Source organism: Hippocampus guttulatus, chromosome 5, assembly GCF_054856545.1.
Source record: "Hippocampus guttulatus isolate MCC_2025c chromosome 5, RoL_Hgut_1.0, whole genome shotgun sequence".
Classification (NCBI taxonomy): Eukaryota; Metazoa; Chordata; class Actinopteri; order Syngnathiformes; family Syngnathidae; genus Hippocampus; species Hippocampus guttulatus.
Genome location: NC_141265.1, coordinates 21,498,345 through 21,523,771, shown reverse-complemented (window position 1 = coordinate 21,523,771; position 25,427 = coordinate 21,498,345). Strand labels below are relative to the sequence as shown.

At 42.3% G+C, this 25,427-nt stretch overlaps 1 protein-coding gene across 2 annotated transcripts in view; it reads right to left on the bottom strand.

Annotated features, from left to right (window-relative positions):
* Window positions 1–25,427, bottom strand: part of nr6a1a (nuclear receptor subfamily 6, group A, member 1a) — a 133,433-nt gene that overhangs the window by 99,082 nt on the left and 8,924 nt on the right. Inside the window, exon 2 of one of the 2 annotated variants that reach the window (XM_086111733.1) lies at window positions 6,737–6,784. The exons of the other annotated variant lie outside the window; for it this stretch is intronic. Coding sequence (XP_085967859.1) covers window positions 6,737–6,784 — 48 coding nt within the window. The remainder of the gene's footprint in view (window positions 1–6,736; window positions 6,785–25,427) is intronic. 2 annotated transcript variants of the gene reach the window in all.

The following is a 25,427-nucleotide window of genomic DNA, read 5'->3' as shown; positions in this document are numbered from 1 at the left end:
TCAACACAGATTGCCGCAGTATGTTAACTCTGCCACAGTGCCACGGTCACCCGGTAAGTAACATGGCACGTCTTTCACCTTCATGTTCACGCAGGAGGCAAAATCCAATTTACAAAGTCATGACTTCATTCATGTTTGCTTCAATTTACACCAGCTTTGAATACGGCAGCACGGAGGCCTGGCTGTCGACCGGCCGGTAACACGACAGAGTACACTGTGTGCTTCTCATTGTCCAACCCCTGGAATGTGCTGACGAGGCAGAGTTCACACTAGTTCAGTCACATCGTTGCACTCTTCACTCAAGCCCTGTCAAGCTCTCATGCTCGGCAAGCTATTTTTACACGCCACACGTTGGTACATTTGTCAGTTATTCAAAGTTTCTGGTGAAGGCACCAGTGCCGGTATTAACATCTCCAAGGAACTATTGCCCTTCTTAACAATTAGAAGGCAGCGAGTTAGCGTACCAGTTTGGTCACACGAAAGAAAACAGCGGAGGCGGTATGAGAGGAAGAGAGATTTGAGAATAGGTGGCGGGGGGGAAACTCAAGTGTATCTGTGGCACGCAGCCAACGAGGCCAAGTGCCAAGGAGGGAAGCCACTTTAGCCTGAGCCAGAGGGTCTGAAAAAAAAAAAACGATTCATTCCCTACTTGTCGGTGAATGAAAACACATCGAGCAAGGCAGAGAGATGCATTCTTGAGGCTAAGAGGCATCTAACGAGGAGCAACGTGGAGATAAAACAAGAAATATGGCCCATAGGTTTTACCCGAAAGCTGTAAACAAACGCGTGACATCTTTATTTCTCAGTTCTCACTAAACTTAATGGGAACCTCCTTTTCCCAGAATTTGTCGACGCGGAACAAAACTTCAGTCATGCTCATGAAGACAGTTTCTTGGTGGAGAAGAACTAACTCTTTGAAAGGTCGCGGTAATATGGAATGCACTCAGCAATGGCTTCATTCTGAAGATGTACATTGCGTGAAGACTTGGACATAAGAGCTTCTTATGCGGCATGCTCAATTTTCATCGTAGTGATCAGAAAGCCAGCCCTGCAAAGCTGGAACAAATCTCGCGACAATGACTCGTAACGCTTGCTACCAACGTTTCAATTGCGAATGAAAATTGTGAGGAAAAAAAAAAGCCTCCAACTACTAAAGTAGCCTAAATTCATCACAAAAAAGAAAATGGAGAGGCGAACGCAGTACAGTGTTCTACATTCCTTTCTCTGGTTACAACAGCCAAGCAAGCAAGCCGGAGAGGAAGAAGACGGTGCATTGTCGCGGAGGCGCTGATAGATAGACAGACATTGAGAGCATTAATAAAACATGGCTGCATGATTTTCCAACCTCAAAGAAGCGAACACAGGAAGGCGCACTCCCAGAGCAGAAGCTGAGGTTCAGCGCAGGGTAAAGGGAACAGTAATCTCTAACTAGCACACCACTGCAGTGCACTAAGCTGTGGGGCACAGCCACATTCTCTGATCGCACTTGGAAGCATTAATTCCACTGCTTCCACCAGCCAGACTGACAACATGTTCTGCCCTTTTATTCACGCTATTTCAGATGTTTTCCCCGTCTTTTGTTTCCTCCCCCCACCCCCCCCCCTTTTTTTTTTTTTTGCTGCAGGCAGGAACGAGACACAAGACAGCACCGCTCATCATTCTGAAGAAGGTGGGGACGAAGATAAAACGATGAACGAGTTTACCGGCATATCTGAAGAGCTATTTTCAGGGAAATCCAAGCCACGGTCCTCATCATCATCATCATCATCCTCATTCCTTCTGGTTTGCCGGCAACGTCATTTCAACCTCAACATGAGCATGGGTGGTAACACATGCTGGAGCACGGCTTACCCACTCAGGCCAAGAGAAATACCCACGTAAAAAGTTAAACAGCACTTTGGTTTGAAGGCTTCAATTTTCAACCGACTGGTGAAAGCTGAAGCCAGATCACAGAAACAACTGATACCGTGGCAAATTTACATACGCTCCATAATTTAAATCTGGAACTGCAGACATTTTAAAACAAGTGGTCTTGGGCGGCAACCGGCAAGCTCGTGTGTGATTTTCCACTTGTCGGAGACAAAACGAAGCGACAATAAGAACCATGCAACCAATGGAAAGGAAAAAAAAATGTGTCGTGCTTTTTGATCTTTCTCAAAGTTTGTGTATGTTTAAATTGTCCGGCCAGTGAAACATCTGCCACCAATCAAACGGCAACGGCGAGGTACATAATCTCTGTCGGTGTCCACAGTGAACATTCAACGCTGTCGGTGAGTTTGAACTCAGGCAAAACCATCGACCGTTGACTGTACCCTGAGGAGCGCCACATCACATGTTCCACGAGCTCCTTGAAATATCCTGCGACCGTTCCACGGATGCTGGATTCCTAACGCTCGCCTGCTGAAGAATTCGTTTAGGACGGACCGGACACTTTGGCTCCACCTGTAAATGCTGCAATAAACATTCATTGCTGTCGGTGGGTTGACACGAGAATAACTCACTGATCAATGAATGCAAACTGCGGTAAACTGTCTCAGAGAGCCTGAGGAGATGACACCGAACACAAATTCTGACAAGATGCAGCGATGAAACAATATGGATAGAACATAGATTGGAATTGAGCGGTGGCCCTACCTCCTTTCAAGCACAAAAATGAAAATGTGGAACTTGATTGAGTTCAGTGCTCTTTGCTTTTGCTCGTAATTAGGAACACGTTTTGTCTTATCTGCTGTGAGACCAACTCGACTGTGACTGGAGTTCACCAAGACATGTTTCTTGTAAGAGTTCAACAATGGAAATGAAGACCAAAGAGTGTCAACAAACATTCCTAAAACTTGCCTGATGGATCTTTCAGAAAGAAATAAAGACTGTCACATGCTTGACATTGCATTCTTTTGATGGCATCAAGCTACATTCTTATTTCAATCTAAGAGTTGGACACTATCAAAGCCAAGTTCTAAATGGGATGTAACTAGATGTCTTCCTGATGTTTTGCTTAAATCTTTGTGAACCGAGTTTGTTGCAGATGATATTTACTATTATTACAGTATTGTTTGTTTTGTGTCCACTGCAGAATCAATTGCTGCATGTTTGTGGATCTTCGGCCTATAACAGGATTCCCACCAAGACGTATTTGTTTTAAATCTGTAAAATTACAACTTAAAAACTTTTTTTTTAAAGTGGAAATTGCTTTCCACTTAACAGTTGAATTCCAAATGAAACCTCCGAATCACTCTGGTTAGCCATGTTGTCTGCTACCTTACGCAAGATGAAACTAATCAACTGCAGCAGATTTGTACATGTGTTAGTCTTACATGAAGGCAGAAAATACTTTTCCTGACCTAAAAACATTCATTGAATTTCATATCCTACATTAACATGTCATGCTTGCTCAAGATATATACTGTTCAGGGAAAACTTCAATGAGGGAGATAAGAACCTGAACCGATGAAAAGTCAGTCTTTCTTTGGCACTACATGAAGGACCTATAGGCATGTGGTAATAATCTTTGACTAATTGCCCCATAAAGGCTAGATAAACACTCCGAGGGGGGAGGGGGAGTGGGGGGGGGGGGGGGGGGGGACAGTCCCTGCAGTCGTGGCACAACATATTCTCTTTTTTCTGAATTCAATAATAGCAACCAAGTGGGAGTTGCTAACAATCATCTGTCAGAAATCGTAGGTAAAAATTAATTGATTCTGATTGTGAAGAATGATATTTAGTTTACCGGGGAAAAAATGCCTATTTCATACAATGTATACAGTAATATATATAAATCATTCAATACATAATTCAACTGGTAAAATTCTGCGATTGGCTGGCAACCAGTTGAGGGTGTGCCCCACCTACTGCCTGATGACGGCCGGGATGGGCTCCAGCACGTCCGCGACTCTCGTGAGGATAAGCGGTTGGGAAAATGGATGGATGGAATTTGTCAAATTTAGGGAAAATGACAGACAAAACAGAAGAACGGTTGAGGGGATTGCTGAGACTTAGCGGATATATACAGTACAGTATTGTATGATATTACTGAGTGTAAAACTGTGAAATCGCAGCACAGGAAAGTACTCCAACTCTAAAGTTGGGTGTGACAAGAGATACTGTGGCTACATACAGTACATTAGGGCCACACACAAATCAGCATGTGTATCCCCATGGACTTGCAGCTTTGTCCTGACAAATTCTAATATTAAATATAGATATCTCTGAACCCGGAAACAGTCCACAGGATGACCCCCGAGTCCAACGGCAACTCAACGGGCACAAATCGAACAAAAGAGTTGGGTGACTAACAACTAGGATAAGCATAAATTTCTAAAGGCTGAAATCAAAAGAAAGCATGGGGGCACGCTATACGTCACTCATACCACATTCCATGCACAAGGTGAGAGAAAAAGACAACACTGACAGAAGAATCTGTTCAAGAAAATACCAGTAAAAGTGTTTTTGACTTCAAAACATTCTATTCAGACAAGTGAAAACACCCGCTAAAATACATTTTGTTGGCAGGGCGGGGGGAGGGGGGGGGGGTCGTAAAGCAAAAAGTGAGAGCGCTGTCAAAAACATTCGAACACTCTGCTGCTGTGTTCCCTGGAAAATGAAAACCTGGTGATCTCGAATGACTTTTGGACTCAAACATAAAAAGCCAACCCAGATATACGGAGACAAAGGGAAAGCCTGAGCTGGGTTCAAGCCAAATACTTCAATATGGAGTCGAGTTCATTGCGTCCAGGTGGCACGTGGGCGCAGACATAACATCCAGCATGCTTTTAACGCCCTCTGTTGGCCTGGAACGTGTCGTGCAGCAGGAGCCCTTACCTTATCAGCAGCGGAAGCGGCACTTATTTGATATGAACAATGATTTCATTCTTAAAAAGAGAAATCACACCAGAATAAATAATAATATAAAGAAATATTGTGCAGTATCATTTCAGTCATGAAAGAAGTGTTATTTTTGCAAATTCATGATTGTAAACCATGACACACATTTTCCCAGGATGTACGCACACTGTATGCAATAGTGTGCAATTATGTCATAACACATAGGGGTGAAATTATTGACAGAGGAGAAAATGGAGGTGGGAAAGTATTTCAGTGTTGTGGAATAGGCAGCTGGTTGGTAATGATCAACAATGGAACATAACTAGTCACCAAAGAAGCTTAATAACCATACAACTGTGTGTGTGTGTGTGTGTGTGTGTGTGTGTGTGTGTGTGTGTGTGTGTGTGTGTGTGTGTGTGTGTGTGTGTGTGTGTGTGTGAGTGTGTTTGTGTCTCTCTCCAGGGGCCATGCAAAAAAAAAAAAGAGTAAAAAGCTATATTATAACCACTGTCTGATTTTCATCCGAATTAAATTTTACATAACATTTGAATATGTTAAGTGATGAATTATATTTGAGTGTCCATGAAACCAGGTGGAGCGAGTTTTCTCGAAAAGAGCTTAAACCATTTTCAGTGCAGTCAATTTAAAATAAAAACCTAAGATCACTTACCATCAATCTCAAGTATCGTGGGGCAAACCTGATAAGACAGGGTCCCATAAACAAATTACAGAAATTATGTTTTCGATGATTGCGACCGAATCAACAAGATGGTGCTGAAAACAGCTGTTGCTAACGCAGCTATTTGGCCCCTGACCTAGGTTTCTGGTCACTGAATGGGGGTCTGTGAATTCCCACCCCTGTTAGAACATTTACAAGGCCTGCCTCAGCCCCCCTTGACCTGAGCATCACCCTTACCCGATGCATGCACTGAGGCATCCTAAGGGTAGAATAGGGCCAATAGCAAGCAAGCCAGAGAGTCGCCACGGCCACAAGCCCAACTCGTCAAGTTTACAACCCCATCAGGTTTGGCCTCATAAATCCACGACTCCTCCTGCTGTACACAACAATGCTGCTTATTCACTCGTTGTGCAGGTTCAATAGTTCTTCTCGGACTCGCTTCCACTTTTTCACCTCTACCCCTCCGATTCTCTTCTCACAAGTTTATAGAGGGAGCGATTGAGAAAGGCCCGAGGAGAGCTGCAGACAATCGGGGCAGCGAGTCACGTCGGGGTCAGCGTTTTCTGAACTGTGTTCAACCTCTGACCCTTCCTACGTGCCACCTGGCGCTGCAATGGCAGCAATGGGAGTCCTGGGTGAACTTCGCCTGAACCTGGACCTTAACATTGGACCATCACCTCACCCCTGCCTCTTTGTTCCAAGTCTCTTCCTGAAAAGGGGCATATTTCTGGCACCTTTTGATTCAGCACTCTTGGCCTGTCAATGTTGGTTTGCACTTGCAGTGATTATGTTGACTATATGATAAGAGAGCAAACAATTAGTACATCAGTGCCATTAGTTTTCCCGACACTGGCACAATAATAAATCAATGTCATGGCTGCCTTACATTCTTTTACTTAGGTGCCTTTTCGGTTCTCTGTTTAAGAATATGGGGATTGACCTGTGCAAGAGGGAGAACTGTTTTTGAGTGTACACTCCCCTCTTGTGGATATCACGAGGAAGTGTTACTAGGTCAGTAAATTGATCATGCTCACGGATGGGTGAAGCCCTGGGCTGCCGTAGACCGTTTGTAATGGAAGATGTGTTTCTATTGTTGTAAAACTGGAGAAAAGCAATCTAACTTTAGATTAACCTTGATTGATGGCTAGCACTATGCAGTCGAGATTTGATTAGAAAGATTGCTATTGCTAGATTGATGGAAAGATGGATAGGTAGGTCGGTAGGTGAATGACTTACCCATGCTGTCATTATTTTCCGGCTCTAGTGAGTGGTCCCCATAAAAGCCTGCAAAAAGAGAGATCATTTAGTTCAAGTTACTTTTTTTTTTTTGCCTTAGTTTGTAAGCTGCAGCTGCTGTGTGTTGCGCTAAATAAATAACGATGTTGTATGGGGTTTCTATTAAATTGCACAATTACACTGAGAAATGAATGACGATAACACTTTGTGCCCCCTTCATGAGGCACAGGACAATGGTTTAGACACAAATGAAGCTGCGGAAAGCAATGTAATTCCATCAGCAAACTAAATACTGAGAGATACCTCTACACAGGTCAACGTATGTCGATAATCAATTCCTTGTCGAAGCAACTAATGCAATAGCGAGTTGGAGTTCTTTCACCTTGATACAGTAATATGAACAAACAGACATAAGCAAAAATAGCTAGCGCAACACATGATGAAAAGCTGACAGAACCAAATCACTCCATGAAGCTCATCCACACAAACCCATATTTTAAGGATTTACTGCTGCAGTGTATGTCACCTCCATGCTTCACCTCAATACACCATATTTCACTTTTCAAGTCTATGATAAAACAAGGGCCTGTGATGTACCGGTATTTATTTTAAAGTTTGACTTTATAGCTAAAGTTGCCCCGTCATGAGCCAGGGGTGGGGTGGCCAATGGGAATTTCAGGAAAATGTGTTAACTTTTCCAAACGGCCATCGTATTTATGGGCTGGTCCTCGCCATCTCTCCCGCACCCTCTGCCGACGATTGTTTTTGAGCATGTTACTGCCACACCCCGTCTCTGAATGCATTTCGGCGCATGAGAATCCGTCGATGACAACTTTTCAATGCATGATGGCCACAAACCATGATCCAATTTAATTATGCACTGTACATTTAGTAAAACAAGACAGAATAGACTTTGAATTACCGTATTTTCCGCAGTATAAGGCACACCAAAAAGGATTTGATTTTCTCAAAAGCCGACAGTGCGCTTTATTATCCGATGCGCCTTATATATATATTGGATATAGAAAATATTTTGATTTCTTGGACGTAGTATTTTAAATGTTCTGTAAAGCGCTTTGTTACAGCTTCAGTGGTTGTGAAAGCTCTATATAAATAAAGCTGGATGGCATTGTATTGTATTCCTTTTAGTGTCGCTCCATCTAGTGGATGCATGCATAACTGCAGCCACTATTGTAGCTTTTGTTTTATGTGCCTCATAATGCGGTGCGCCCTATATATGAAAACTGTTTTAAAATAGGCCATTCATTGAAGGTGCGCTGTATACGCCGAAGCGCTTTATCGTGCGGAATATACGGTACTTATTTGAAAATACAAGTAAAGAGTACCGAACAAGTACTGCTGCTTCAGACTCTTAGTGCAGGGCCCCAGGCTAACTTTTTTTTAACTAGGAGCACAGTGGCCCCCTAAGCGGAAATTTTAGGGTCAGAATATTATTTAGTGGCACACACCTGAAATTAACTTGCAAAACAAATATTCATTTAATTTCACTATATGACTGAAAAATGGCCTAAAATACGAGCAGACGTTTGTCAGTCGCAAAAAACTATTCAAGAAGAGTAATTAAAAAAAAAATAATTGGCAGATTTACTGGTCACGCTGAAACAAATACATTACACAAATAGATTATTATTCTGCTTGCCAGGCCCCCTTACACTCACAATATGGCAAGCAAGGACGAACACTGCCGGAAATCGGTCTCAGGGGTTCTGGAGGTTAAGACACACCAATTAGCTATGACACACTCACCTGGTGATCACGTTACTTTGTTTGTCCAATCAGTACTGCAGGAAATTTAGTTCGCTCAATCGTCAAAGTGTGACTGTCGTGATAGTACTTCATGCACGGTTGATTTTGTGCACAATTAAAAAAACCTATACTTATGTCTAGAAATTGTATTTACCTTTTTTTCAGTCTTCAAATCAATTTGATAAATGTGTTTTTTAACGCGTTGAATTTATAAAAAAAACAAAATCATATTTTTATTTTTCACTAATGGGTTTGATGAATATTCATATGAACTTGTTGGGTTCAGTACCTCTAACAAGGATAAGAACCATTGCCCTAAATGAATTAACTAGTGGTCAGGGGCGTAGCCAGCAACATTTCAGTGGATTGGCCAAAGTGATACAACATGCCAGTGAGAGATGGTCAAGGTTGGGCTGTGCATGCTCGAGTCATTCTTCATCATACCTTCCACAGTCATGGTTTCATGAAATAAAACGTACACATATCCCGAATAAGGCCCGCCACACTCATAATCAAGCAAGTCTATGTAAAAAGCAATGATTATTTTCTAGACAATGCCATTTTCTTTGCCTCGGCTTGGCTTTTAAGTACTACCTAATAGTCTACTTCTACTTCTGATGCACTGATTCACGAGCTAACAGTCAATCAGAGTGATCAATTATCATATAGTACTGTCAATTTCATTTTGCATACTGCCGTCAATGTCTTATTCCTTTAAATCATATCTAAAAAGCACAATGGCTATAGTGGACAGCTTGTCATGTTATTAGGTTACAGGGTGCATGAAAGAGTTAACCCCCCGACCCCCGCCATTCAAATTCTTAAAAAAAATAAAATAAAAAACATTGACAAACATGAATTATAAAATGTCATCTTTACATGTATGGAACATCTCCTCTGACATTAATGAGGTGGTTTGGGCTTTGCTAAAACTATTGCTGTCTTGGTTCAACAGCTGTAAACAAGTCCAAACGCTTACTTACCAGCTAGGAATGAATGAGCGTGGCCAGAAGTTTACGTAATGACTCGAGAAAAGGCAAAAAATAGATTTGCTTCCAGGCTCGCATATACACGACGGCAGCACAGAACGACCCCGGACTGAACAAGCGTGTTTGCTGTCACGTCTTATTTAGCGGAACCAATGCATGCTAGATCAGGCAAATTATGACATAGCAGTCAACAATTTTGCATAAATTGCAAAGTATCGACCAATTTCGATACACTCGATCAGATAGGTGTAAAGTCTACTTTTGGATTACTCCGACACCGAAAATGTTAATAAAGACAAAATTAAAATAAATAATATTTGCATACACTGGCTATTTGCGGGGAGTAGGGACCAGGCCAGCCTACAAATATCGAAAATCCGTATGTAAGCGATGCCCATTGAAATGCATACAGTATATTTATATTGCATATATCTACAGATGTCATATTGATGACATTTTCTTCAGCAAACAATACATAGTGTACATGTTAGTGGAATATCGACCATCTGAACATTATCGGTCCTTATCTCTACAGATGTGATTTTGATGACGTTTTCTTCAGCAAACAATACATAGTGTACATGTTAGTGGAATATTGGCCATCTGAACATTATAGGTCCTTTAAGAGAGGAACAACATTGATATTTATTTGTTCTCACAGAATTGTACTTTACAGTATGTTCAAATTTCAACATTGAAGTTGTGGGCCCTAAAGTGTTTTTATTCCTTTTTTTTTTTCATGGCAGGGTCAATTAAGAGGCCCCCATCAATCTGTAACCTCAATACAGTAATTGTTCCCCTTTGCTGTCTACTATTTCACTTGTACATCATGCCAATCCCATCTGTGCTCATTGTATGGTGACTTGAGCTTCCACATTTTTTTCCATGCTGCCTGATGACTCCATCACACGTATCCAGGCGACAGCTTGATGTGGTCTCTCAAAGCATCAGATCCCCCCCTTCTATGTCAGTGTACCATCCAATCAACAGCTGTAGACCCCTGACCCAACACACGCCACCTGCCCCTCACCACCGCAGCCACCTCCTACACCCCCTCCCACAGTCAACACGAGCATATGTTTTCCCTAGAGCATTCAACCACACAACCTCTGTTCAAACACACACGTGCCTTGGTGGCCCGCCATGAATAGACACACTTTTCAAACATATGACACACAAACAAGCTACAGGCAGGCCACGAGGATTCTGACTAACAGGTTACACGAATAAAAAAAAAAAAGATCAATTCACACAAGCTGAGCACCCAGACAGGAGTATTTTTGTTGTCTGAATCATAAGTTACGAGGGTCATTCAATAAATAAGGTGAGTTTTTCGGTACAAGGACTTCTAATACGGATAGAAGTTTACTTTTTTCTTTTTCCAACGTAGTCTCCCAGCACTGTCACACACTTTTCCCATCTGTGCACAAGCTTCCATATTCCCTCAGCATAAAAATCTATGGACTGATGCCTCAGCCTCAGCCAGTCGCTTTTGACGTCATCGTTACTTTCAAACGTTGTGCCTCTTGTGAACGCTTTTAAGGGACCAAACAGGTGAACGTCTGAATGGGCAAGGCTGGGCTGTTAATTAAGGGGATGAGGGAGCAGTTCCCATCCCAGCTCTTATATGGTCTGCATCAGTTGGACTGCTGTGTGAGGCCTTGCGCTTTCATGATGCAAGAGTCCTTCTGACTGTTGACCCCTGCATTTGTCCTTTATGTCTTTCTTGACCTTGCCTCAGCAGTTCACAGTAGTTGGCACCAAGTTTGAAAGTGACGATGAAGTCAAAAGTGTTGTGAGCGACTGGCTAGGCCATTGTTTTTGTTTAAATGACGTCCCACTTAGGGGTTTGTCGCTCGTCGGGATTTCAATCTTGGAAAACGATTACTCTGTCAAATTAATGAAATAGAAATTATTTTTTTCATGCTTTATTTAAGGTATTTTGGTCAATTACTTTACTTGTGACATAAAAATATTTCATTTTGGATTTGCAAAAATTACTTCACTCTTGACCTTTAAGTTGACGGAATCGTCTTCCTTGAAATGTGCCCCGACACAATTCTGGTTCCAAAATGTGTATGAGTGTTTCCAAAAATGTCATCGTTTTTTTTTCCTACGTTGAGTGGGCGCTTAGCATCCACAAAGTGAGCAAGTATTTACTGTCGATAATGAATGACAAATCTATGTCACAGTGGCATCGAATTAAAATCCACTCGTTTTGCAGGCTAACTTTGCCTTTCAAAGGCTATTGCAAGCAAACAAAAAAACACAGAGATGTGAAACTTAAACCATGTCTACACCATACAAAGACCAATTTAGGCCAATTGAATCAAAGTACAACTAGAGGAAGATGACTTCAAGCCGCAGTTTGAGTGGACAACATTTACAAGACGGAAACTCACAAATTCAGCTGCTTATTTTCAAGAGTTCAAAGAAGTTATTGTCTCAATCATTCTAGCTCGGTGTTAGCTATTCTTGCTCGAGGCCCCCAAAGTCATTGTGGCAGAAAAAGAGACCTTTGTCTGCTACTCCAAAGCAGAAATCAGGGATACCTGCGCATCAGGGCTAATTCACAGATCAAAACTGATTCTTGTTCTCTCTGTGAATCCAAGCGCTGCTGTTTATGCGCAATGCGACACTCGCACATGGCTACATTTCAGCTAGCCCACTCACTTCCTTTGTCTCCCTTTAACTCACTCTCTTACTCCCATAAGGTATTAAAAATGGTAAAACGAACAGTTTGATAGGTTATCATAATTTCTTGCTCAACTATTTCATCCCGAGAGATGCTTCCAAGACGAGGACTGGCGTGGTCTTCGTCCATACAGTTCTCTGAGGTAGCAGTGTGCACTGAAAATGACCAGTGTGTGGTCTCTGTTGCTAATCCTCGTGACATCTTATTGATCATTATAGCCAGAGGCTGAGAAACCTTTAAGAAGCAGCCAATACAGCCGGAGCCTGGTCTGCTGTGGCCCATTGTGTGCTGACAAAGAAAGGCTGCATCTTTAACCTTTCACCTCTAAAACCTCCACAACCTCCAGCTCTATCAGCTCCCCATCAAAATAACACACAGGCTCATGTCCCTTATATCTCCCTCCTTAGATGTAGACCAGAATGCTCAATCTGACATTTACTGCAGTGGTTCAGTATTATATCAGGGCTTCCTCTCAGGCAGTTCTTGAATGCACTGATGATAAGAAGGTTAGATGGATGATTTGCTAATATAACAGATGCATGTAAAGCATGAGATATTTAAACTTTGCGTACTTTTTAAGTCTTCCATTTTATGATTAAAAAAAGAAATAGGCATCATTACTATGGCTATAAATTAAGGGTTCATTCGGTAACTGATTGCTAAACAGTGTCTTCAAGATGTTCATCTGTATGTTACCATTTGTTTTGGAATGAGAGTCAAGGGAAATTGTCTTTCAGTAAAAACCTTTACAATTTATTTTTAGAAAAACGCTCCCCCCGAAAATTAAATACAATTCCCAACGAGTAAATGTCTTTTCTAATATAACCCGATCCACTTTACTCACAGAAGACACCATATGGTAGCATTGTTCGTGCAAGAGGCCAGAAGAAGAAGCCTCAGCCATGATTTAAATGCAACAGATATTGAATGTACACTAAGTAACCCACCCTTTGAAATCCTCAACCAGCAACTATGCATTAGGAGTGTCTGGAATCGCTCTCCAACATTCATAGCGCTTCGATCAGTCCATCACTGTCCCTGTTTTTCACTCACAGATGGCTGAGGTTACGCATGGCCACCCGAGGGCAACGCCAGCTTGTTACCAGAGAAGCTTCGCCACTACCTTCCATCCTGGCAGAATTTGGTCCGGCTGTGTTCCAATCAAGCCCACCCAGCTACAACCTCTCAAGTCTATTCGCACACCCTTTACACTTTACGGGATGATGATCATGTTGACAAAGAGACATCAGAGATGTTCCACATTTACTAGTTTACTGATTGATTTCCTGTAAAACCAGATTATCGTCAGTTGCAATTGTATTTTGAGGCAGGGATGGGCAATTGAAATGCTGAAGGTGGCCACAATTTTTGATCAGTGCTACCGGGGGGGCAAACAGGACCATGCACCAAGCAGATGCATGGCAAAAATGCTATTTTAAATAAGGACAAAATTAGAGGTGTCAATTTATCACGTTAATTGCGAATAATTAATTAGTCATATTTAGCGCATTATGTTTTTTTAATCGCGTTAATCTAAATATTAATCTCTTAAAACTTTATTGCTACTGTAGGTGGGTGGCCTTTTTATAATATCCCTTTTCATGTGTTGGCTTCCTGTGTTCGAGTAGTTGAAGGTGGGGAAACAACTGTCAGTCACAGCCTGAAGCAGACATTGATTGGCTGTCATTATGTTTGAGTGAGGAGAGGAGAAGTGAAAATGGAGGCGCATGTGAGAGTTCTCGGCACAATGAATGAAAAATTTACTTTTCAATAACGCCCTGACGGCACTATTAATAAAAGTAGAGTGTTGTGCCTGATTTGTAAGGGGTTTTCTGACCACCGAAGCAGCTCAAGTTTAGCCTCCCACATTAATGCAAAGCACCCAGTCGCGAGTGCATCCACAGCTAACGTTAGCATCAAAAGCGTTAAAAATATAGCGAGCTAAAGCAAAGCTCTTCGCCAAATTAAACTCAAGGAGAATACACCACGTACGAGGCATTGAGTCAACATAGTTGCTGTGTCCTCAGTAGCCTACCAGAAGTGGTTGATGTTTATTTCAGAACCTTTTTTTCTCATGATGAACAGTGTTATTTCTGAAGTGCTAATTTACAGCATCGTGATTTAAGGGACTCTTTTTTTTTTTTTTAATCCGAAGCAAGTTCAGTATAGAGTAATTGTATGGCTCAGAAAAATGTTCTTACTGTTTTTATATGTTAACCTATGCACTTTTTATGGACCTGATGGACTATTTTTATTTTTATTTTGTAATTATTTGGAGATTTACAAAAACAAACAAAACGGTGATATTCACCCTGGTGCTCGAAAATAAAGGTTGCAGGTAGGACTTGGGACTAGCCTCAACTACAGCGGCAAGTGAATGGCTAGGACTGCATCTGTTCAAGCCAATAAAAGAATTTTATTGAATTATTTTAAGAAATAATGCAATTTTTTTTGTCTTTTGATCTGCCTCAATAAATGTAATGAATTAAAAATAAAAATAGGTCTTTTCTCAGCATTTTTTAGATTGGATTAAAATATTAATTAGATCAATTAATTACAGATCATAATTAATTTATCTCACATTTTTTTAATCGCTTGACAGCACTAGACAAAATACATGCATATGTGCAAACTACACGCGCTTCACATATTTTCTTCTTTATCATATATATTTCAATGAATGTACAGTATAAAAGATTGACTGACCTAAGCCAAAAAAGGGTTTGAAGCAAACAACAAAATAACCACATCCTGTGATTTTTTTGCAGTGCAAAGGACCCTCGCATAAAATTATAATTCAAGTACGGAACAAAGCTGATGAACAAAAAAAAAAACCCACATTATGTGCAAGAACCTATTTTATTTATTTTTTTTTTTCAAAAAAAGGAAATCAGTACAAATTGTAATATTATTAAGGTACGTCTGACCTGCTCATCATTCTAAATTCGCAAAAAAATATTGGGCCTACTGACGTTTCAGTATAGGGCAGTATGAGACCCAGTGCTGATGCAACTAAGACATGTCTGCCATGTGGTGGTCATTAGTGTAAACACACACACACACACACACACACACACACACACACGCATGCATGCATGCATGCATTCAATAATGTGGAAGAAAAGTGTATCAATTAACATTAATGTTGAATATTTATCATGTTGCTTGTGGGGTAATTTCCTGAGGCTGTGGCATTCTGTCTCTGGTGCTGTCGGTCCCTTGGTTGCCATTCAAACTGGCCTAGTGGGGCTGACATTATTTTTCGGCCATAAAAAAATATAGATTTTTTTTCTTCATTAATGAAACTAGGTTATAGCCTAAACATCTGCTTCTGAGAACAAATATACAAATCAACAGACAGCCATTGAAACGTTAATACTGCGATGCCCTATATACCTTCAAAGGAATCAGACAAAATATTACATAATAATGGGTGGAATAGGATCTTTTTTTTTCTTTTTTTTTAATAGATGAGAGGTAAGTCCCAGTGTAAGTGAAATGATGGATCAAAACACCGCCCTTTTTCAGTGATCAACAGCATTTAAAAAATATATAAGATCTATTTCAAAAAATAAGGTTGAGCTTTCTCGTGACCAGCTAACAGGAAATGGTTTGTGGGATTTCACAATACAGCTGAGGATTGGGTGACACTGGTACTCGGCAAAATCAATCAATCAATCAATCAATCCACCCATCAATCTGACCTCCCGAAGAAACTAGTAGCCACAAATAGATCATTGTTTTCACACCACATTGGGACAGAATGGGTGCTGGTCTTATTGTGAGGTCAGAGTCCAGAGGAGCTTTTCACCCCTCAGGCACCACTCAATCCAACACCCCCATACTGGAGACATCCGAGTGTAGAGTTTAGGAGTTTCAGTTTGCCACAGAGAAGAGCAGTTGGGGTCATCACAAATTGGGAAGAGGTTTCCCCTGTTTAACAGCCTCCTGGATGCTGCCTTCTTTATTTCTGCAGATGTTGTGAAAGCATTACTGAGCCTTACTGTCAGTAAGGGATGGGCAATTGGCCACCCGTGGGCCACATGGGCTTCCAAAAAAAAAAAACTACATGCAGATTTTTGTTATTTGCAGGCTGGCCGGGTTTCTGTCCACCATGTAGTTTTAAATTGTTTGATAACCATTCACTACTAAATGACAAGACATCGCCAGACAGGCCCTAAACAGTAAATATTCTTACATTTCTGTCGTCCTCATGACTAATTATCTTTGCTGTTTTTTTATTTTATATTTGCTCTTTCATTTTATTTATTTATAAATAATCGTTAATATCTGCTTTTTTTGGAAAATGGCAATTGACATGTTGTAGACCAAACCAATAATTGAATCATAATTTGTGTGTGTGCATTTTCTGCATTGTAAATTTAAAATAATGTGCTATTTTCAAATAAAGTGATGGAAATCGAAACTTTTTTCAATTTCATTCATCAACAAAATAATCTACAGATTAATCAATTATTAATAGAATTGTTAGTTGCAACCCTAAACATCCATCCATCCATTTTCAACACCGCTTATCCTGAGGACGGTCGAAGGAATTCCTGGAGCCTATCCCGGCTAACTTTGGGCAAAAGGTGGAATAACGCCTCAACTGGTCACCAGTCAGTCACAGGGCACACATAGAGACAAACAACCATACACACCCACATTCACGCCATCACTGAGTGGTAACCAATGTCATGCTGCCTGCACACAAGTCAGTGAACTACTACACCATCTGTGACAGCATCCCAAAATAGTTTGCATATTCTCCCTAAGCCTGCATGTGTTGGCAGCCAGCTCAGGGTGTACATTGCCTACCGCTCGAAGATGGCTGGGATACTCTCCAGCATGCCCCCGACCCTCATGAGGATAAGTGCCTGGGATAATAGATGGATGGATGGATGGATGGATGGATGGATGGATAGAAACCCGGACAGACAGAAGACACTGATGTGCGACAGACTCCATAATTTCCACTAAGAACCGAGGCTAAACTTAACTTTGCACCAACAAATGAAGCTTGTCTCTCATCCATGTATCCCTCCATTTTCCAAACCGCTTATCCTCACAAGGGTCGCGGGCATGCTGGAGCCTATCCCAGCTGTTTTCAGACTGAACTTACAGCTTGTCTCTCAGTTTAAATGTACAAAGTATCCATTATCACACATAAAACCAATTTCGCAGCACGGTGGTCCATTGGTGAGCGCGTCGATGTCACAGTGCAGAGGTACCGGGTTCAATTCCAGCTCTGACCTCCCTGTGTCGAGTTTGCATGTCCTCCCCAGGCCTGCGTGGGTTTTCTCCAGGTACTCCGGTTTCCTCCCACATTCCAAAAACATGCATGGCAGGCTGATTGAACACTATAAAATTGGGGTGAGTGTGAGTGTGGATGGTTGTTCGTCTGTGTGTGCCCTGCGATTGGCTGGCAACCAGTTTAGGGTGTCCCCTGCCTACTGCCCGAAGACACCTGGGATAGGCTCCAGCACCCTCCGCGACCCTTGTGAGGATAAGCGGATCAGAAAATGAATGAATGAAACCAATTTCTGCGACGTTGCTATTCAGACAGGGCTTTGGCGGTATCGTAGGGGATTTCAGGAGCACAAAAGATGCAGGTGAGTGTTTCAGCAAATAGCTGGGGATAGTTTCAACAGAAAAAAAAGAATGAAGAATGAAGAATGAGTGACTGTCCAATTTCTTAAACAGTCCAATAAAAGAATAAAAAATCATCTTTCAGCTAATGTGGCACGCATAACTCCTCACTGCACCTCATATGACAGATTGTGAAGGAACTTGAGGGCTGGTTTCACAGACTACTCCTTGGTGATCCTTTTGACCTCTACACCTGACCCTTGACCTCCATGTGTAACACAGTTCAGCACAATGTCTACTCTGTCCTCCCCGTTGCTTCTGGCTGACAAAGCGCACTGGCCCTGTGTTGTTGCATCCCAGTGCCACTCAAGTTCACAGCACCTCTTCCATATATTCAAATTGATTTCATTAGGACAGTGGCACAAAAACAATAAAACTTACAGTACCTCATAGTGTTGTAAAACGTGGGATCCTAAAGATGCTACATGACCAAACTTCACAGACCAAATTCAAACAGTATCATAAACACACGTTTACTGTGTACCACAGCCAGGCCAGCTGCTTACTGTACTCTGCATTCAGTCTTTATTCTAAACAAGCCATACTGACTCTTGACTTCACCTCTGTAATTACATGAACATGGAGGAATCAATCCAACCGAGCTGCCCTCTGAACAACAACAAACAAGCCAATGTAATGAACAATAATACAGTGGCCGTACAAGGGACATAATTGTTTTGTGGTGGGGGTGGGGTGGTGGGGGTATATACTTCCACCGACACCAACAATTTCAGGTTTGAATATAATTCATGGCAAAAGCTTAAAAATTGCCATATGATCAATTATTTTAGAAAAAATGATCCAAAAGCAACCCCGTTTTTCTTTTTTATAAAGTATTAACCCATTTAATCCCAAATTTTTCCCAGACATTTAAAAGTCAAAATCAGGTGTCATTGGTAGCCCTTTTAAGTAAGCAGTTATAAAACAATTGAGAGCCCTGTAAATTAAATCATTGTTGTCTGTCACAAACGTGACCGGTGGGATTAAATGGGTGAATTCAACTTTAGAACACATTTCAGATATATGGGATTGATATTATTATAGTATTATAGTATTTTTTCACATTGGTTGTGTTCCAAATCTACAGTAAATCACTGATCATAAATGTGTCACACTGTTCTCCCCCACTTCAGGTAACAGTTTAGGGATGCTTTATTCAGAGATGGCCACAGAGCAAATAGAATTCTTTCAGATCAAACACGAGGATGAAGGCCAATTTTATAGCCCCTCATAGTTTGAGCTTTCTGCAGTCATCAGCGTATGTTATGTTAAGCTAATGAATATATGTCTTTATCTGCGCTAATCCCGGCAGGCGTCCCGACTGAGGGTCATGTTGTGGTCATAGGGGTGGGGGGCTTTTTCACCGTGGTTTGACACGCTCAAAGGAGCAACTTCCCTTTCATCATGCCAGGGGCCAGAGTTTTACTACCTCACACAGTCAGCCAGCATACTCCACTGTGCAAACTCAAGCCTAGGGCAGCCATATGAAATTAATCATCACATTCTAAACAAAAAATCTAAAATTAGCCATTCAACTGTAAAATGTGTCCATACATACAGTATAACGTACAGATTCAGGATTTCCTGTTGCGATGGGCACCATGTCTTGACCCCCCAAATCCCTTTGGCCTTTATGTGTGTTTGTGTGGGGGTGGGGTGCAGTGAAGGGGGGGGGGGGGGTCAGAGGTGGGGGGTGTTGCAACACCACAAAATTTATTGTGGATACATCACAGATTATCACAGAATTCACGATTCAGGTAATTAGACAAGATGATTCCAGAATGGACATTGTACAGTGATTTACAGTACAATACAAGGTATGAATTTGCTTTATGGTAGTGATTTGTACCCTACCATCCAACCGCAGTAATGCATGTTGATTGCGTCTCTGTCCCCTTCCGTGTGCACTGCTCAGTGTGACAGAAATGCCCAAACTATATGAATGCATCACCTCGCTGCTTTCCACTGTTAAATGCTTAATTGCACATTATTTTGTGAACGCCCTGCTGATTAAGAGCTTTGGCTGGATAGCTAATGTGACTAAACATGATGCCACGGCAAAAGTTGAGGACCGTTGACCACAGAGCATAGGTCACTAATCATCGGCTCCACATCCGTAATAAAGCTACACTTCTGTAACTAGCATTATCATGATAACCAAGGGGAGAAACCTGGAAAGCTATGCTAATTGCTAAGGTATCGAAAGCAGTCACAAAACACCAAACTATGAGCTTGTGTGATACAGTGCACTTGTCACATACAGTAGGTCAAGCTGGAACCGTGTTCCAGCGGAGAGTAATTAACTGGACAGCAAAATATCAAGCAACTTAAGGGGTCCCATTTTCACTAACAAGCTCAATGTATGTATTGTTTAATCAGGAAAATGATATTAGCTTGCATTTTAAAAGTTATCAATTTGTTTTGGAGAAATGAGTAACTACTACTCAGTCACTAACTAATCTCCGAAGGCAATATAGCCACACTCCCTCCCACTTCCCATGTCTTGGTGGGAGTCACGGAAGGAACCGGACAATATTTGTTCATATAAAATCATTGTACATATACAGTATTGCTAATAATTTAAAAAACACGGTGATGAAACAGCACAGAAATGTATATGCACATCTCTACTTATGCCCACTTCAACCTTTCAGAAAACACAGACAGACAGCTGGTTCACCCGCTATCTGGCTAACAAAATCAAAAATGTTGCCCTTGACCAAGCAAAATCACAGACCAACAATGTCACCTGTGGTGTCCCTCAGGGGTTTGGTGCCGGGCCCCGCTCTCTTCATACTATCTGTTCCCCTTGGGCAACCTCATCATCAGACATGGGGTTTCCTGTCACTGTTATGCTGATGACAAGCAGCTCCACATAAAGACAACCCCCACTTCTTCTACCCCACTGTCAACATGTAAACTCTCCGCCTGCCTGGAGGACATAGAGGCGTAGATGAAGCTCAGCTTCCTCCAATTAGACAGTTCCAAATCAGAAGCCATACTATTTGGGCACTCCACACCAGCTTTGCTCTTCTGCCATCACCAATATCACCTTCTTTGGCTGAATCCACATCTGTCACTAACCTAGAAGTTAAAATGGATCCCTGTTTTACCTTTGACACACATATTAAACACCTCTGCAAAATCTCTTTGTACCATTTCAAAAGTATTGCAAAACGCCTTCATACACTGTCCCTGGAAGATTCAAGGAAGTTTGTCCATGCTTATGTCTTCGCCAGGCTTGACTATCGCAATGTACTCCTCATCTGGTTTCCTGGTAAAAAGATTCAGAGGCTGCAATATATGCAGAACAGTGTTGGCAGGATCCTGATGAGCGGGCACAAAATTTGACCACATCACACCCTACCTGAAATCACTTCACCGACTCCTGGTGCCCCTCTGACTTGAGGACAAGGTCTCCTTCTCACCCACCAGTGTATTGACTAACATAACCGCCAATACCTCAAAGACTCCCCACACCCAAAAGACACCCAAAAGACACCCCACTCCGCACAAACCCTGTTCTGCATATACAAACATCCTCCAAGACCGCAAAAGCAAGCTCCACGCCATGGGTGATTAGGTCCCTCTCCTCGGTGGCTCCCAAGATGTGGAACACTCCCTGACTGCCTGAGGGCCCCAAATACTACTTTCAAAGGGAATTTTATGAGTCTTCGTTAACAAAAGCCTACTGTGAGGCCCTTTTTTTCTTTTTTTAAAACATATTTTACTCTGTAGCACTGTGAGATTGGTGAAATATAAATTGTTTTCAATAATTATTCAACCACTGAAAATATTACATGGATCAGACTCACCATGGCTGATTTATGAGAAAATCAGGAAATGAGCATCTCTCATGCAATGCATTCTTTGATAAGCCCCCAAGATAAGAACACAATGTCTGAGAGCCTTTTCGTAAGATAAATTGTTCATAGGTCATTATATATTAAAATTAAATTGATATGGGTTGGTTTGACTTACAAGTGTACCTCCAGGGGTTAAGCCATCCACTGCCTCTCAGAAAATTAGGTGCTCCAAACGGCCACACTCAGCTGGAAGTCTGGTGCTCCGAATTTTACCGCACAATCCTCGGATGCTGGATTTTTTTAAATCCAACTTTTAAATTTTGCCAAGCCAACTTCCTCCACCGTGGGTTGTCCCGTAGCTGCATATCTGAAATTGGCACACTCAAACAGGCCACTTACACCGAGCTGTATCCATACCAGGATAGAATAACATTCATACCACTACGGCTGTATGAAAGGCAGGCAACCGCCACATGGACGTCCGGTAAAAGGACGACCGCGACGCAAGCTCCTTGGCTGTCTAACTGGCGCAAACGTGCAGCAACTCGGCTGTCAAGACAGAGAGCCTCATGTCTTGGCCGGTAAGATGCTGATTGATATTAACCTCATCTGTTCAGCGGTGTGGTGGTGTTAGCCATGGGAGCTAGTGAGAGCTAGCTGACAGCCCGCCTGCCTAGTGACCTGTTTTACTGCCTGGATGACTTAAACCCCAGATATAATTGAGCCCACCTCAGAGTCCCCAGACTCTGCTTCCTCAACGGAAGGCGTGTCGGTGCAATTGAGGACATCTTCCAAGTATTCACTCAACCGTCTCAAAACGTCTCGAGTCGAGGTTATCGGGGCCCCGTCTCCACTATACATCGTGTTAATGGTGCACTGCGTCCCCCTGAGACACCTGATGGTTGGAAGTCCTTTTCCATGACCACGCTGAAATTCGAGTTTTTGCATCACCGACCACCAAAATATATTTTAGCTAATCTATTCAGCTAGCCCCGGAGTTCCACAGGCCAAAAAGGCCTGATAGGTCTCCTCTTTCAGCTCAACGTCATCCCTTATTGCCAGTGTCCTCAACTCAACTCAACTCAACTGTATTTATAGAGCACTTTCGAACAGCCATTGCTGCATACAAAGTGCTGTACATGGAGCAATTTAACATATACAATAAACAGTAAAATAAATCAGTAATAAAGACGGTAGAAAGCACCGAACAGTAAAACCAAGAACAAATCTAAGTCATGCTGAGTCGAATGCCAAAGAATACAAGTGAGTTTTTGAGGAGGGTTTTGAAGATGGGCAGCGAGGAGGCTTGCCGAATGTTCAGTGGGAGGTCATTCCAGAGAGAGGGACCAGCAACAGAAAAGGCTCGATCCCCTCTGAGCCTCAGTTTAGTTCTTGGTACTTCTAATAATGTCTGGTCCGCAGCCCTGAGGCGCCGGGCAGGTATGTAGGGGCGGATGAGCTCAGAGAGGTAAGGTGGCGCGAGGTCATTTAGAGATTTGAAAACAAATAAGAGGATCTTGAAAATAACGCTAAAATGTATGGGGCGCCAGTGAAGGGATGCCAGAGTAGGAGTTATGTGCTCCGTCTTACGAGTACCAGTCAAGAGGCGAGCAGCGGCATTCTGGACCAGCTGAAGGCGCTTAATGGAGGACTGGCTGACTCCAAAGTAAAGGGCATTGCAATGACAAAGGCATGAATTACTGTCTCAAAGTGTTCATGAGAGAGGAGAGGTTTTACTTTGGCCAGCTGTTTAAGGTGAAAGAAGCTGGATTTAACAATGGCACCAATTTGCCGGTCAAGTTTGAAATCACTGTCCAGTTTAAGGCCCAAGTTTGAGACTGTTGACTTAAGATAAGGAGACAGGGGGACCAAGTCTACAGGATGGGATGTACAAGGGCCACTGGGACCAAACAGAATCACCTCTGTCTTCTTTTCATTGAAATTAAAGAAATTTTGTGCCATCCAGGTTTTGATTCCTTCCAGGCAGGATAGAAGTGGCCTTAACAAGAAGGCGTCTTTTTTGCTCAGTGGGACATAGATCTGGAAGTCATCTGCATAGCAGTGGAAGGGAATACTATGTTTCCTTAAGATGGAACCCAATGGGAGCAGATACAGCGAGAACAGCAGGTTCGTGGATTGCAGCCACGACAGGCACCAACCACTTTACGTCCACAGCTCAGATCAGTTTTCTTAACAATGGAGGCACGGAACACGGTCCACTTGGACTTAATGTCCACTGTGCACCCCCGCCACCGCCCCCAGGATACAAACAGAGGTGGGAGTTGGAACTCTTTACGACAGGGAATTATGAAAGACGTTCCCAGAAAACACTCACAAAACGTTTGGGTCTGCCAGGTAGGATTGGCATCTCCTCCTACTCTCAGAGCCAACACACCACCAGGTATTGACTAGTTGACAGTTCTCCCCCTCTTTTCACCCTCGTGTCCAAAACATGTGGCCGCAAATTCAACGATATGACCACTAAGTCGATCATCAAACTGTGGCCTACCGTGTCCTCGTGCCAAGTGTACATATCAACACCTTTATGTTTTTAAAATATCAGCAGTTTTATTTTTTTTCTGTGCACTACTTTTCACTAGGGAGGGCTCACATTTAATTCTGAGTTGAGATTTGTACAAAATATATTGTCCTAATTCATAATTGTTTTGTTGTTGCTCGATATTTTATCAACTTACCGTACCTTCTCTAGTAGAGTACACTGTATATTTTAGCTCTTCATTTATTAAGTTATTCCAAAATACAAACATTTTTACCCATAATGTTACAGTACATTGTGATATATATCGTGACCATGAAGGAATGCAATTAATGTTGTTATATGCATTTTAGGTCAATTTGTCCAGTAACACATTGAAGTCCAGACATATTGTCAACACTGTACACAATACAAATTACTCTTTCGAAAACAAACGTACACTCCAGTTAGCTCACAACACAACAGTGTGTGTTTGTGTGAGTGGGTAATTACAACTAAAAGGGTTTAGCAGATTCCTGCAAAGAGCCAGTGTGTGCGGCTCGTGTGTCTTTTCTGTTGGCTGTGAAATGAGTGGGGTGCCTTGAGTGAGTCTGTCACCCAATTCCCAGGGAAGGACCTGGTGCAGGAAGACATGGTGCATCTTCATGACATTTTTCGCCCAGCACATTCACAACAGAGATACCATGTGTCTTGACTCATTCATAAGAGATCACAGAGCATCAAGTCCAGTTTGATCAGGACCTTCTCAGTTGGGGCTTTACAGTCCTGTGACAACTGCATCCTCCAGCCAAGGAAATTTTACAGGGAAGCCATTTTGAATTGACACACCAAGTTCAGTCTTTTGCAGCTGCCTGTGAACTCAACTTCCTCCCAAATTCAAACTCAAATTGAGGATGTTTATGGCGTGTTGAATATCACACAGGCCTGATAAAAGCATAGCTGGCACTTCACCAGCATCGCTGGACCAATTCCCCCTGACAACTTTTAATATGGTTGATGCACATCCTGGCATTCCTTCCTTTCCCATGCACCTCCCTGGCAGCTAATTCAGCCTTGGGTTGTGCCAGGAAGCAGCTATCGGAGACCTCAGAAAGCAGCTTCACTGTCACGCAGCCTGTAGCTCATGGATCAAGTAGAGGCCGTAAATACTTTCCTGGGTTACACAGAGGTCAGCAGAGCAGGCCATTATTGCTTCAAGAGCAACATCCCACTGACCCTGGTCACCGTTCCCATAGAGCTTGCTGCCACCTCCCCCGCATGACCACCACAGCTCACACAGCAACAAAAT